This window comes from Diabrotica undecimpunctata, chromosome 9, assembly GCF_040954645.1.
Source record: "Diabrotica undecimpunctata isolate CICGRU chromosome 9, icDiaUnde3, whole genome shotgun sequence".
Lineage (NCBI taxonomy): Eukaryota > Metazoa > Arthropoda > Insecta > Coleoptera > Chrysomelidae > Diabrotica > Diabrotica undecimpunctata.
Genome location: NC_092811.1, coordinates 57,928,177 through 57,943,460, shown reverse-complemented (window position 1 = coordinate 57,943,460; position 15,284 = coordinate 57,928,177). Strand labels below are relative to the sequence as shown.

The following is a 15,284-nucleotide window of genomic DNA, read 5'->3' as shown; positions in this document are numbered from 1 at the left end:
ATACTTGACAAATTTGTCCACTTGCGTAGAAAATTAAGTGAGAACGCATTCGGAGGAAAAGAGATACATAATGCGCTCGGTCTCTTCTCCTCGTTGGTACACTCCATACTACAAGTTTACAGAGAGTGACCTTATTTATTAATGGAACTTCTATGATATGTCTATATTGTATGTTATTTTGACGTTTAAATTTTTCCTTCGGAAATTTTTCTCAAAATACAAAATATTTTGTTTTTGTTACTTGGTAAAAAAATTATTCAAATAATTATATTTTATTTGACTCATTAATATTGACTATTCAGTCATGTTGAAGTGGCAGTTTTTTCGAACACTTCTATAAATGTCTCGTTCTGTGATTTTATAAGAGGAATATTGGCATAGATTAAAGCTTTACATTTGCGTTACAGTAAACTATATAAGAATAAAAGAACAGTAGTTAATCTTATACCTGGAACATACCGACGAAACATTTATTACTTAATTTTTATACGAGAATTGTCGTAATAATTTATATTATAGTCATATACTTTTATTCTTCGGATCTTCGTCATTTTAGCATTTTAATAAGTCATAAATATTTCAATCTGTTGTTTATTTCTTTACAATAGAATAATACCAGCTCCGTTGGGATGGCTGTCAAGGCTGGTATTTAGGTACTAAACTGTATAACTTTATTAGCTTTCCCGAATATTTTATTTTTGTAGATTTTGTAGAAATATATCGTATAAAGTATATCTCAAATATAGCCCATTTGGCCGCCGGCGTGAACAATAATCAGCCTTTACCCTTTGGACACTGGCTTGTGCAAACCTTCGGTGGTATTGTCTCCCCAGTATCTGTCATGGTTATGAGAATATAATAATAGAATATAAGTTTCATCCATGTAAATTATGGGCCGATTTTCTTTCCTATATTGTTTAATATTTCTGAGAAACTTCCTCCGGAGCTCTTGTATATCGGTATTTTCCATTAGGATTTTCCTGTTATTTTTCGCTTTCTTCCATCAAAATCCCATATCTCTCATCACTTTTCTCAAAGTTTTATGCGACCCTGTATAAATATTGTCTTCATTAATTTTTTTTGTTATATGTCGCAATGTAGGAACTCGTTTTTCGGTGACATAATAATTTACTATTATACGCCGAAGCAAATCTTTGTCAAAATCGCCTAAGTTGGATTTTGGGGCAGATCTCATTCTTTTGTTAGGCGTCGAAAATGATGTAGAAGCACCTTCTTCTATATTTTTCATTTCACGAGAGATCCGTTTTATAGTGGCTATACTTACTCCCGTTGCTAAGTTAGCACGCTCTTGAACTTTTTTAAAATCTTTAACATGCGGATTTTGCATTGCTTTTCTCTGCATAAAAATAAATTACATTTGCTATTACCTCCCTCGTTTGTCCAAACAAGACTTTGCCTTCTAATTTTGAATGAAAATCCATGTTTATAATTTAAAATACTCAACAATAATTATTTAAAAAGTCAAATCTATTGTAATACGATATTTCTTCAATATCCAGTAACTTTAAACATAAGTAAAATAAAAAAAAACTTTGTCGCAGACTATACAAGTACCTTGCACTTCGAAGGGCCAAGAAATAATAAGGAAGAATTGTGTTGTGGTCGAATGCGCATCGTGGGTGGAGCCTAATTTCAAATCGGCCAAGTATCACGTTAAATTTGACAAGCAATAACACGTAGTATAACAAATGAATTGTTGGGAATACCTAACTCTAATAAAAATGTACATGCAAGATTTGTATATTATCTAGCCTCAAAATCTTACAAATATAAACTATAAAAGCATTCAAATATAAACTATTCATAACTAGATTATAAAAATTTTGAATTAATGATTTTACTTTTATTTAAAACTAAAAAATCAATTATTTACGTATTATATACAGTAGAACCTCCGTTATCCGGGGTAATGACGGGTTTGGGGGTGCACGGATAATCGGAAACACCAGATAATGGAAATACATTATTTTATTGACTTAAGGTGATAGATAAGAAGGATAATTAAAAAAATGTATCCGAAAAGTCACTTTTATTAAAAAACAAACGTTTTTCACATATGTATGTACTTACATGTGTATATTAAATTATGGTATGTATGTACACAAAACTATGTACATATAATAAATAAAATATAGGTACATATGTATGTACATACGTATGTATGTATGTATAATGAATGTACAATACTGTTTTACATACCTAGATACATATTGAATTTTCATTTAGAGAAAAAATCAGTAATTTTAGTTTGTTTATTAAACATTTCTTTTCTAATATCAGTTCTGATAGTCCGTAGTAAGAGAATTCTGTTATAATCAGCGTTCTCCTGTTCAAAATAATTTAATAGAAGTTCTGTTGCCTCCAATGCTTGGTTGTGTTTTATTGTTTTTCTTTCCGTAACGAATAGCGAATTTTCGTTTTCATCACTCGAGTTTTCGTAATCGAACTGCGACGAAGTAGATGGCCCATCTTTTCTATGGAGATCTGCTATTTCTTTGCCACTCAATTCTTCAAATCCCTCTTCGTCTCTGTCATTTTCCAGCCAGTTTTTCATGTCATCCCTATTAACATGAATGAAATCCGGGAGAGCTTTGGATATTTCAAAAATGTTTCTGTTTCCAGTTCTTTTGAGGTTTCTTGTACAACATCATCTTGTTCCAATATTTTCCCCTATGAAAGTTTCAATGTTTTGGAGGGTAAGTTTACCCAGGTTTCACAGACTGAAAAGATGGCGTCTTTTATGATCCACTTTTTAAAAATTTCTTTTATTGAATCTTTGCTGTTATTCTCTTCAAGGAGAAATCTCATCAATATTTTTTTGTATCTTCTCTTTAAACTGGATATTACCCCTTGATCTATCGGTTGGATCAGGGATGTGACGTTTGGTGGAAGATAATGAACAAAAATTTGTCCATCTTCAGTCGTCAAAGTCGACTCAGCTGGATGGGAAGGAGCATTGTCGAGTAATAAAACAACTCTAAGAGGTAGACTGAAGGTACGAATTTATCTTTAAACCACGACGAAAAGATTGTTTGGTTCATCCAAGGTTTTCGATGGTTGCAATAGTCACAAGGAAGAGTAAAGTTCCTTTGAATGATTGAGGTTTTACCGCCTTTCCAATAACAGTTAATTTTAATTTACGATCTCCTGAAGCATTACAACATGTAATAATTGTAAGCCGTTCTTTGCTAGTTTTGTGACCAGGAGCATATTTTTCGGATTGAGCAGCTAAAGTTTTTGAAGGAAGCATTTGCCAAAATAATCCTTATTTATCAGCATTATAAATTTAATCGGGAGTTAAATTAAATTTTTCGACTAAAGACTTAAAATTTTCAATAAATAATGTGGTTGAAACATTATCACCGCTAAGACTCTCCCCTTGAATAGCCAACTGCCTGATACCATGTCTTTTTTTGAATTGTTGTAGCCATCCTTGGGAAGCAGAGAACGGCTCCTCAATTTTTAAGTTTTCAGGAAACCATATAGCCTTTCCACTTACCATTAGTCCCGAAATAGGAACTGCCTCAGCACGTTTTTGAATGAACCATTTGTAGACGGCTTCATCTAAGTCTTTTAATGAAGATTTTTTCATTGTTTTTCGAGGACACATTGTTTGCACCGCTGATGAGACGAAGTCGGAAATGTCTTTTTTCTTTAAAATATAAACCAACCGTTTGCTCGCCAATTCTTAATTCAATACATAAAGGTAATTATTTATTTCAGAAAATTATACGTAAACAAATGTGTGGTCGACAGACAGAAGCAGACAAGTCAATTTCATATATATTTCAATGTTTTCGTTAATAACATTGTGAAATGTTTAGTATCCACATTCCATCAAAATCTTCATGCAAAGGTAATAATGTACATAATGTTAATTAATAAAAGCTACATTTACGCATGCCGATAATGTTAAAATAGTTTTTATCACTTCCTGAAAAAAGTCAAATTTGGACTTATCTGCTTTCGTCTGTCCACCACATAAATACTTTCCACATAATTTTAACCAGCACAACACACTCTAAACATAATCTTCAAAATTTCTGATGAAGCTGGTGAGTTTGAAGTGGACAACTGAGTATTAGCAGCTGCAGAAGCGAGAAAATGCACAGCAGGAAGGTGATGAGGTAAAGTAAACCTCCTGTTATGGAGGTGTGAGTAAAGGAGATGGTAGTGGGTTTAGTGTGGAAGGTGTGTATGAAGTGTGATGAGGGTGTATTGTAGGAGGAGGTTGTAGCATGAAAGGTGTGGGAGTAGACTGTTGGCTGCCAATCAAATAACCCTCTGTCTGCTGTCATGATGACATCCATCATAGCATGTTGCACGCTCTTCTGCGTTGCAAGAGAGTACTTGCGTACTTTAGCAGAAAGATACTTGAAAAATGAATCTATTTCATCGTGTTCAGCAGGCCCCTTTTTGAGGTTTTCCGAGGCATTTTTTAACATTGAAAAGGTACTGTTCATCATTTCTGCTTTTGAAGTATCGTGTCACCTTTTAGCAGCTGGAGCACCTTCATTACCAGTTGCATGACGAGATCTGGATGAATCAGAGCGAGGTATTAAAGACGAACTGGATGCTGATGTGTCTTCATTTCGGTGCACTGCTTCTTCTGAATACATTTCATCTGCTAATACATCTCGCTGTTCTTCTGTGTGTAGATTCTCTTCTTCCTGAAACACAGATAATTATTAGGTATTGTTTTAATTTTCACCTATTTTAGTCCATTTACTCACATTTTTTCTCTCAGTTTTAAAGAACCGTCTGGATTGACATGAAATTTTGCATACACGTAGCTAACATATCAAAGAAAAAAAGTGATGCTTTTGCCCTGGGGGTAAGAATCACCCCTTCTCGGTGGTGAAAACAAATATGTTCAAAATCGACTAATTCTAAGCAACTTTTGTTCTATAGAGTTTTTTCTCTAAGTCAATACTTTTCGGCATATTTGCAAGTGAATATGTTCATTTTTCAACAAAAAAAAATCACGTTTTCAGACGGTTTCTTGCAAATATTAAGAATTTTTCTACGAAATGGCCTATTCTCGAACAAATGAATTTATTCCATAATTTAGAACCTCTCTGTATATAAAACTTGAAAAGCAAATTTGCAATTTAAATAAGCACTGTATAATATTTTATAGTCCGTCCGATTATATTTTACAGGAGAAGTTCCGTTATGATATAACAGTATAAAGCAAAAAAAATGGTCGAAAAATATTTAATAATTTATGAGATATTTAATTCGTTTATTAAATGTTACTATATTTTCAATTGCAAAAACGAACACATGAACATATAAAAAATGAACATATTCACTCACAAATAACTCGAAAAGTATTGACTTAGTGAACAAACTATATAAAACAAAATCTGCTTAAAATTAGTCAATTTATCCACTTCCGGACTTATTTTGAACGTATTTTATTTACTTTCGAGAAGGAGTGATACTCACCCCCAGGACCAAAGCAGACATTGGCACATTATACTTTTTTCCTTGAAATGTTAGCTACGTGTATGCGAAATTTTATGTCAATCCAAGCGGTACTTTAAAGTTTGGAGGTTTTTCAATATTTTACCGTGAGTAAATGTACTACTAATATTATTATTTGTTTTCTTCTTCTTCTTCTGGTTCCTATCCGTTTCGGATGTTGGAAATCATATTGGCAATCATGACCTTGCTCGCTGCGGCTCGAAACAGCTCCGTTGAGGTTTTCTTAAACCATGTTCTTAAATTCCGCAGCCATGATATTCTCCTTCTACCGGGTCCTCGCTTACCTTTGACTTTACCTTGCAATATAGACTGCAGCAGGGAGTAACGGTGCTGATTTCTCATAACGTGTCCCAGATATTGCAATTTTATGCGTTTGATCGTAAACACAATCTCTGGTTCCTTCTTCATTTTTTCTAGAACTTCCTTGTTCGTGATCCTTGCTGTGCATGATATTCTCAGCATTCTTCTATAAAGCCACATCTCAAATGCTTCAAGTTTTTTAATAGTGGTGTCTGTAAGCGTCCATGCCTCCGCCCCGTACAACAACACAGAGAAAACATAGCATCTCAAATGTCTCATTTTTGTAGCCAGGGATATGTTGTGACTTTTGAAGATGGCGCTTATTTTGTTAAAGACCATTCTTGCTTTTCCTATGCGGCACTTTATTTCCTGTACATTGCTCCACTGTTCGTTTATAATAGTTCCGAGGTAGCAATACTGTTTTACTCGCTCTATCTGCGTCCCATTAATGTATAGATGAGCCCCATTTATATTCTCCTTGCTGACAATCGTTTGTTTGGTTTTGTGGGTATTAATGTTTAGTCCGTACTGTTGACTGTACTCGTTTATTCTGTCCATTAGCCTCTGAAGTCCCTCTAAACTATCTGCTATCACCATGGTGTCGTCGGCATATCTAACATTGTTTACTCTTTCACCATTTAGAAGGATGCCTTCGTCTATTCCGTAAAGAGCCTCGTTAAAAATTTTTTCTGAGTACATATTAAATATCAACGGCGATAGAATACATCTCTGTCTAACTCCGCGTAGTATTTTTATGTGATCTGTTTCTTCTCCGTTAATTTTCATGTATGCGGTCTGATTCCAGTATAGTTCTGAAATTATTCTGAGGTCTTTGTCATCCAGGTCTGCTTCTTTTAAAATGTTTATCATCTTTTGATGTTGAACTCTGTCAAATGCCTTTTCATAGTCGATCAAGCACGCGTATACGTCGCAGTTAACGTCCCTGTATCTTTGAATCAGTACCTGTACTCCGAAAAGTGCCTCTCTGGTACCCACTGCGTTAATGAAGCCGAACTGTCTGTCTGATATTTGTTCCTCGCACTTCTTATAAATTCTTCCATGGATGACTCTAAGAAACAGTTTCATTATTTGTTTTAGCTATTCACAACTTCCACAGCTTGGAAGAAGGTTGCACATGTGTGTGAAACATCTTGGAACTTTCCGCATGCCATCGGTGCCCTAGATGGAAAACAAGTAATTTTACAAGCACCAATACACTGGGTACTGAGTTTTTTAATTATAAATCGCATTTCAGTATTGTTTTATTTGCTCTAGTTGATGCAAATTACCAGTTTATGTTTGTTGATGTGGGATGTCAGGGACGTATTTCAGACGGAGGAATTTTCCAAGCACAAAGCTACACCGTATGATAAGGGAAAATACTTTGAATTTACCAGTGCCAGAACAATTACCAGGACGTTTAAAAATTTTTAATTACCTTTTGAGCAGGATCCGTCGGGTAGTAGAAAATGCCTTTGGTATCATAAGTGCAGTCTTTAGAGTTCTAAGGAAACCGTTACTACTAGAGCCAAAGAAATCTGAGTTGATAGTAATGACGGTTGTTCTATTACATAATTATGTGAGGACCCATTCACCACAGTTGTACACTCCCCGGGCTCCTTTGATTCAACTGTAAATGGCACTGTGGTTAATAATGGGCCATGTAAAACTGAAGAAGATAATATGACATCAATGTTACCACTGCAAGTTATTCCTAGAAGATCCACACAGAATTGTTAGAATATACGGGTTGAAATTGCCGATTATTGCATGCAAGATGGTGCTGTTGAATGGCAGCAGAGGTATGCTTTAAAACATAAATTCAAGTTTACTTACTGTTGTCATTCTTTGTCGCGGAGTATCCCGATCTTCAAGACATCGCATGGCAGCATAAGCAAACCATCTACTTTCATATACTTCGTATCTACCTAAAACAAATAATTTATTTTATTCATTTTTAATAAACACAATTTGGTGAAATATAATTGATGCTTTTAGAGTTTCTGTTTTATTCAACTCACCTTTTCCTGTTCCAGCGGTCCCTGTGGAGATCTTTTTCTTTTTGCGCCTAAAGGATGCCAATAGGTTTATCATTTTCCGTTTACAGTCTTCTGGTGGCATGTCCATAGTCTCACCTATTTCGCGCCATGCATCATCTTTTAGGTTTTTTCGAAAATAATCACGGTCTTTCGGATCTCAGAGTATCTTTTTGTTCTGATATAAGTCAATAAGTTTAATACGTTTATTCTCGGACCACTGAGCCATCATTTAGAACTTCACGCCGAAAAATATACACTAAATTTAACCTGTTTTTTATATCAACTTTACAAACTATTTCAAAGTAGTACAAAATTTAAACCAATTAAAATAAAAACCGCGAACTCAACGTCAAATGCGTACACACTTTGGATACGTAGGGAAGACTGGTGTCAATTGTACAGGTGTCGTTTGTAACAAAATGCACTAATATGCATAGACGGATATCTGCCTCACACCACCGACTGTAGTTTCAGAGTTGGCCGTAACCTACTGCACAAGTTACAGTCACTTGTTTGTATCATCATCATAAAAGTAAATTTTAGTTGCGCCACAAATTGTTTATTTTACCGTTCAAACGTCAACTTGAAAATATTTTAAGGTAAGGCCAATCTTTTTTAATATCTTTACCTCCGTTTACTGTAGCTAACCTTTCCTATGATAAGGTATTCCATAATATAAGGTATGTGCAGGTAATATGGCCACCTTAAGAACTTTTGTTCGTATTTGTGGCCAAATATAATTTTTTTAAAAAGTAACTGTTATTACAGTTACATGGGTTATCTAAATATATATTTATTGTATAATTTTTCAAAAATTGATAAAAATATGATATTTATAACTTAATTAAAAAAATACTGCTATTGGCCATATTACCAACATGGTGACGCTAATATGGCCACTCTACAGAAAGTAAATTTTTATATCTAATTATGAAGCTTAACACAAAATAGAATAAAATAGATACAGTACAGAAACTTAATATTGTCTTATTTTTCACAATCAGGGCATAAGAATGTATTAATTTTGTCTTTAGCTGTGAGACCCATGCACTCTTCGTGGATATAAGTGCTACATACGCTACACAGTCTCATATCTACCATCCTGTCTTCCTTGCATAATTTGCAGAACCAAGATTCTTGTTTTTTGTTCCCTTTTTCTTAGCAGGCAAGGTCTTAAATTTGTTTTTTGGATTGGGTAATTTTCGTAGCATTGACGAGACTCTTTTACCATCTGTAGTATGCGTATTGGCTTCAATATTTTCTGAATCACTTTTTCCAATATATCTACCGAATAAATCTTTAGTAACAACTTGGGCTCGACTGTTGATAGCTGGTTTTCTAGGCTTTTTGTTATCGTTCTTTATTGCTGCATTTTCAGGTGTTTCGAGCATAATTGTGAATGAAGTATTTTGGATGTTTGAGAAATCACTGTGATCGTCTTCTGAATCAATAACTTCATATATATATATATACCCGGTATTTAGGCGTTCCACGCCCTTCCGGTAGGGATCTATGGAGGAGTATCACCTAGCCGCAAGCCCTTATCTCTTGCCGTACTGCTCCACCATAGGCCGATCAGATACCAGCATATTCTAGACTAAGCCGCAGATTCATTTTAGAATTTTAAACTACTGCGTTAGCCTTTTTGTTTGCTATTCACCGAGCCGGGGATTTGAACTGACATATCTCGCATTGAAGCGAAGGAGAAGCCAGCCGCCCAGCCCGCTTGGCTATCCGATCGACATCAATCAATAACTTCATCACTGCTAGAATCATGCAAACTAAAGGATAAGTCAGAGTTGCTACTATCACTGTCTAGAAATGGTTTTTCCGGGCGATTCTTCGGTTGAAAATTCGAAGTAGAGGGACGACAAGAGTTACTACTATCAGTGACCAGAGATACTTCTTTTGAGTTATTTTTCGGTTGTAATCCCAAAGTAGAATGACAACGGTAATATTTTTGTTGAATGCCTGAAGTTGATGGCATGGATAAATCATCTGCTTTATTACAGTTTAGTTTTAGTTTAGATTAGTTTCTGATAATGTGACATTCTCTTTATCTTCCTGATGTTGATATGTGATAGTACTAGGGGCAAACGCTATCTCTGGGATAGCTTCTGGGTTGAATGGATAAATTCCCGTTGAAGAAAACCCCGATTTTATATTAGATGGTGTCATTGTTTTGTCCCAAACTGTAGAAAAAATTGCCCCAAATCTTTGTTTGGTAATAACACGATCGCTATGAATAGAATAATATTTCATAACTTCATCATCCCAGTAATATTCAAAGGCTCTAAATACAGCTTTGTCCATTGGTTGGAGCTCGTGAGTAGTATTAATAGGTAAACAGTATAGAGTAATTTCGTATCTTTCGGCAGTTTCTACAATAGTGTGATCCAAATGGCATCTTGCACCATCAAATATGATAATACATGGACCAGCAACCTTAAATTTTGAAAAGTGTTGAAGCCAAACTGAAAACGTTTCAATATTCATGCTACCTTTTGCAGTCATTTGAACAGCAGCACCTGGAGGTAGCGAGTCAACCCATTATGGCTTACTACGTTTACCCTTAAAAAGTACCATTGGAGGGATTGCTGTACCGAGAGCATTACCACAAGAAACAATGGTAACACTTTCTCCATGTTCGTTTGCAACAACATGTACTCTTCTAGCCCCTTTTTGCGCCAAAACTTTCTGCTGGTGGTGAAGTGTTAACCTGCAACCTTTCTCGTGTACATTATATATCCGTTCGGGCTTATCAAGTATGTCCATTTCTCTTAAAATACCTTCCAGCTTAGTAAAATGATCTTTTACAATAAATTTATTAAGCTTTTGTGCCCTAGCCGGATTTAAGTTTTGTGCTTTCCTAGGTCTGATTTGAGGATTGCGCTTCATAAAACCATGTAGCCAATAACGACCAGCTATTCCTTTGCTTTCTTGAAAAGGATTTGGGATATTATTGAATTCTGTAAACCGATATACACACTTACAAAGTACCCTTGCAGTAAGTGGATATCCAATTTGCGAAAGACGGATAATACGTTGAACTAATTCTGCTTCTTGGGCATTTGTAAGTATAGTCTTTCGCTCTAGACAAGACTTTACTTGTTTTCCCTCTTCTAAATATCGTCGAAGTGTCCGCCTTGGGATGTGATATGTACGACTAGCTGTGTTAACTGCGGTCCCATTTTTCACCGCTCTTAAAGCGGCTGACAAATTTTCTTCCATCCAGTTGCCTCGTAGGCCCCTGCGCTGATACTGGGGCATTTTTTATTTCTGTAATAAAAGAAATAATATCAATACAGCAAACAAAATATGCATTGTAGAGTAATATGGCCACGTAAGATAAATATGGCCATGGCCATATAACCCTACTTTTCACCTGGCCATATTACTCAACACTGTATTTTGATATTTTGTCTAAGAAAAAATGTATTAAATCAAAATTTATACAATAAAATAAGAACATGTATATGATTTTGAAGGTATACGAAACATGTAAGTACAATTAATATATTAAAAACTTACCTATTAGATTCAGTTAAGATTTTTTAAAAAATTACGAAATTAATAACCAGCTTCTGCAATGACGAGTTTTCACAACAATGGTGTATGGTTCTGACGTATAGAGAATGTGGCACCATCTGTTTAACAATTTCGGCACGAAATGTGTATTACTATGCTAATATCAAGAGTTCTACCGTTTAAACATAAAAAGAGTAAGAAATTTGTTGGATGACCATATTACTGTACATGGCCATATTACCTACACCTACCTTATACAAAAATCATCTTTCTTATTTATAGGTTAACTTGGTGTCGATTGTAACACACACTGCGGTTGCCATTGTAACATTATACAATTTACACCTATTATACTATTTTTTAATAGAGTTTAATTATTTTCTAGATCGATGAAAAATGGTGAAGCCAATGCCAAGAAAAACGGAAGGGGGGTTAACACCAATAGTTATTTATGACGAAGCAGCTAAGAAGGAAATAGATACTAACCAATCTATTAGAAAAGTTACTAAAGATGATGGTATTTGTCACGATTCTTTATATTGCTATGTTAAATCGTTAGCTGAAAACTCACAATTTCTGGTTGGATACAATCCTCAAAACAGAGTATTTAATGACGACATGGAGTTACAGCTTACTAAATACTGCGAAACTGCTGTATATTTGTATTTCGGACTTAACACAAAAGATTTACACAAGTTAGCTTTTCAATTTGCAAAGTGTAACATACTGTTCTGCCCAGAAAAATGGAACACGACTGAACGTGCAAGTGAAGATTGGTTTATTGCATTCATGCGACGAAATTAAAATTTAAGTCTTCGTACACCCCAAGCTACTAGCCTTTCACGAGCATTGAATTTTAATAGACAAAATGTAAACTTTTTTAATAAATTGTCAACTAATTTAGACAGATATAATTTTGAGCCTTACAAGCAGAAAAAGAACTAAACAAGTGGGAAATACCGTACCTCCAATGTTCGTCTTCCCACGGTTACGTTTTTAAGACCACTTTATTAGAGATGGACCAGTTGAGTGTATAGGAACTGGAAATAAGTCTCGATGGATGGATGGATCCATATTCATCCAGCTCCGAAGATTGGTGGTTGGTACAATGTCGAGAATGTAAGTACTGGTCCCATTTAAACTATACAAACAAAAGCCCATTCTACATTTTCTTCAATTGTGAATCTGACAGTGATTAGGTTTTCCTCTGTAAAAATATGTTACCAGAATTTGTTATTGTTTTTATTTCTAATGCTTACACATATTCTTTTCTGTCATTGTAGTATGAAATATATTTTTTACTACTTCCTATTTAATTTATTTATTCTATAGGTTAATTTCTTTAACAATAAACACCAGCAATCATTTCTGTAATACTTAACATGCTTTTGAGCCAAAGATACTGTACAATAGAGTCCCTAGTATAAGCTAGAATAAATTAAAAATTTCAAAAACTTCAACTGACTCCTTGTGAGATTTGTTACAACCGACACCAGTCTCCCCTACATACATAAGTTACGTTCGAAAATGTAAATCAAGACAGCATTTCGTCGTTGAAGAACCAAAACCGCCTAAGTGTCAAAAAGGTAATTTTTCAGGAGCCAGTAAAAACTAATTAATTAGAAAAGTTATCAATAAAATGACATAATTTTGACCTAAAGGATTAAGTTCTAGATTGTTTAAAAGGGTATATCATTATTTTAGCGAAATTACATATTAAATATGTAGTTTTGCAGTTTCTTTTGTTACTTAGGCGGTATTTTGCATTATAAATTTATAGAAAAGTAAGATAGGCGATTTTGTGTCCTCCATGATAAATAAACAACTTACAAAATTAATGAGGTATTTATTTGTTAACAGATAATTACATTGATAATGAACAACATTTTTTAACTATCCTTTTGATCATGTGGCAGCTGATCGTAATACGAATGACAATCATGCGTCAAAACAAGTTTCAATTCTTGAAGGTTGTTCCATTTGGAATAGGTCAACTTTCGCTTCTCTTGGTTTAAAGGGGAAGCATTCGCGAGTGAATTATCATGAATGATTTTTTTTGGTCTTCTTGGTAAAGCAGAATAGTCGTCATCAAAATTCGTTTTTACAGATATTTCTCCGTTACTAAATTTTATGGCCTTAATATCCACTACGGTCGGATCACCAGCTGATCTACCTGGCCTTATGGAGTCATAAATTACAAAATTTTTCTGAGAATAATCTTTAAAAAACTTATAGTCCAGATAGTAACTTCTATATGGAAATGGTTTACGTCGGGCCTATTTTGTAATATCAGAATACTGACCAGGAAGAGAAATATCTCGATTTTTTAATTTTGCATCAATCGCGCTATGCACGGAATCACACTCCATCCATGCGTATGTCCCTTGGTCAAAAGTTTTTGCTCGATAGTAATATTTCATTCTTTACTGAAGTGTAGCAGTGCGTTAGATAAAACTGTATTTCTGTTTTGATAGTTACAGCCATCCGACCAAATGATAACTGGTAACTGTTTTTCTTGCATAGCGTTTTCCAAATATGTATAATGCAAGAAGCAAAAGAAGAGGATACCAATTCTGTGGCTGTTTCGTCCAACCAGTAACAAACCGTGTCATGAGTGTGTAGGTTATACATAGTAAAGTTATGTAAATTTAACTTTTTTATAATAAAATGCGCTGGCTTGGGTCATCGGAGCTAATTTAGTGGCTTGAAGATCTTGCGTAAACACATGTGCTTCGCCTTTTAAGGCTCTTTCTTTGTCTTGTCCTTTTTTAATTCGTGCTCTTTCTTTATTTTGTATATGTGTATTATACTCAACTTCAGAAATGTTTCCACTTTTATGAGCACAACATAAATCGCACTGATCTTTCCTCGGATTAAATAGTGACAAATTCTCGTTTTTAAAAATCGACTCAAAAGTAAATCTACTTACTTTTTTTAAATATTCTTGTGGCAATCTTTCGAGATAAAGTCTGTACAGTTGCGAAAGTGATGTTACGATAGGATCTAAGTACTTTCTTGTTGTTGTTTGTCTGCAATAATGGGACGGCATCTTTGGTAGAGAATTGAAAAAACTTTTAACGAAATCTTTGTCCTTTGTGTGCCGCTTTGCAGCAGTCTCTGTAGATTTTGAGTAAGTGATATTAGAAGTAGGAGGAATACCATCACTATTTTCTTTAAAGTCAAGCCAGTAGCGTACAGTCCATTTTTTAATACCAAATGTACTTAAGCAAGTTTTACAACAAGCTTGTCTTCTAGCCCCATTAATAATTAGGAAATATTGTAGCGATGAGTGGCGTCTAGAATTATCAGCTTGGCTTCTTCGTCGTTTGATATTGTGTTTTTCAACTGTATTTACAATAAATGTTTTTCGTTGGTCCCATGTCATGGTTTTCCAAAACGAACTAAAAAGTTCTTGCCTCTTCTGCTCGGTAATTTCATTACAGGCTCTAACCTTCGATTTTTGGCACATATCAGAAGAACAGGGTGATCCCATTTTTCGTTGACCTCTCTCAACATCTTGATATATTTTTCCCTATCTGGTTCTTCGATACCCTAAATACGCTTCCACTTGCATCCTCAAATTTTTGTTTTTAGGTTTTTTCCATTCCTTATTGTTGACAAGTTTTCTTTTTTTTTAGTGCATGTGCATTTCCATCAAAAAGTGTCCCTTCCGCATCTTCAGAAGATGAACTAGCTAGTTCTATATTAGTACCATCCATTTCAGGGTCATTAGTTTTATTTTCTATTAAGAAACTCTCTTGGTTGAGGAATTTGCGGCAGTGGACAGGTTTGACAGCGGACCAATTGCTACACGTAGCGCAAGACCGAGATCAGTATAACAATATTATAAGCATGGTAGTCGCCGACGTTCCGTAGGGATATGGCACTCTAAGAAGAAGAAGAAGT

The 15,284-nt window shown here is 34.7% G+C and overlaps 2 protein-coding genes across 2 annotated transcripts; both read right to left on the bottom strand.

The window, feature by feature from the left end:
- Positions 1–9,869: 9,869 nt before the first annotated feature.
- On the bottom strand, positions 9,870–10,346 carry LOC140450867 (uncharacterized). The gene has a single exon (XM_072544548.1). It carries the CDS (start codon positions 10,344–10,346, stop codon positions 9,870–9,872), a length of 477 nt encoding a protein of 158 aa, XP_072400649.1.
- A 54-nt stretch (positions 10,347–10,400) lies between these two features.
- On the bottom strand, positions 10,401–11,120 carry LOC140450865 (uncharacterized). The gene has a single exon (XM_072544547.1). It carries the CDS (start codon positions 11,118–11,120, stop codon positions 10,401–10,403), a length of 720 nt encoding a protein of 239 aa, XP_072400648.1.
- Between the last annotated feature and the right edge of the window lie 4,164 nt (positions 11,121–15,284).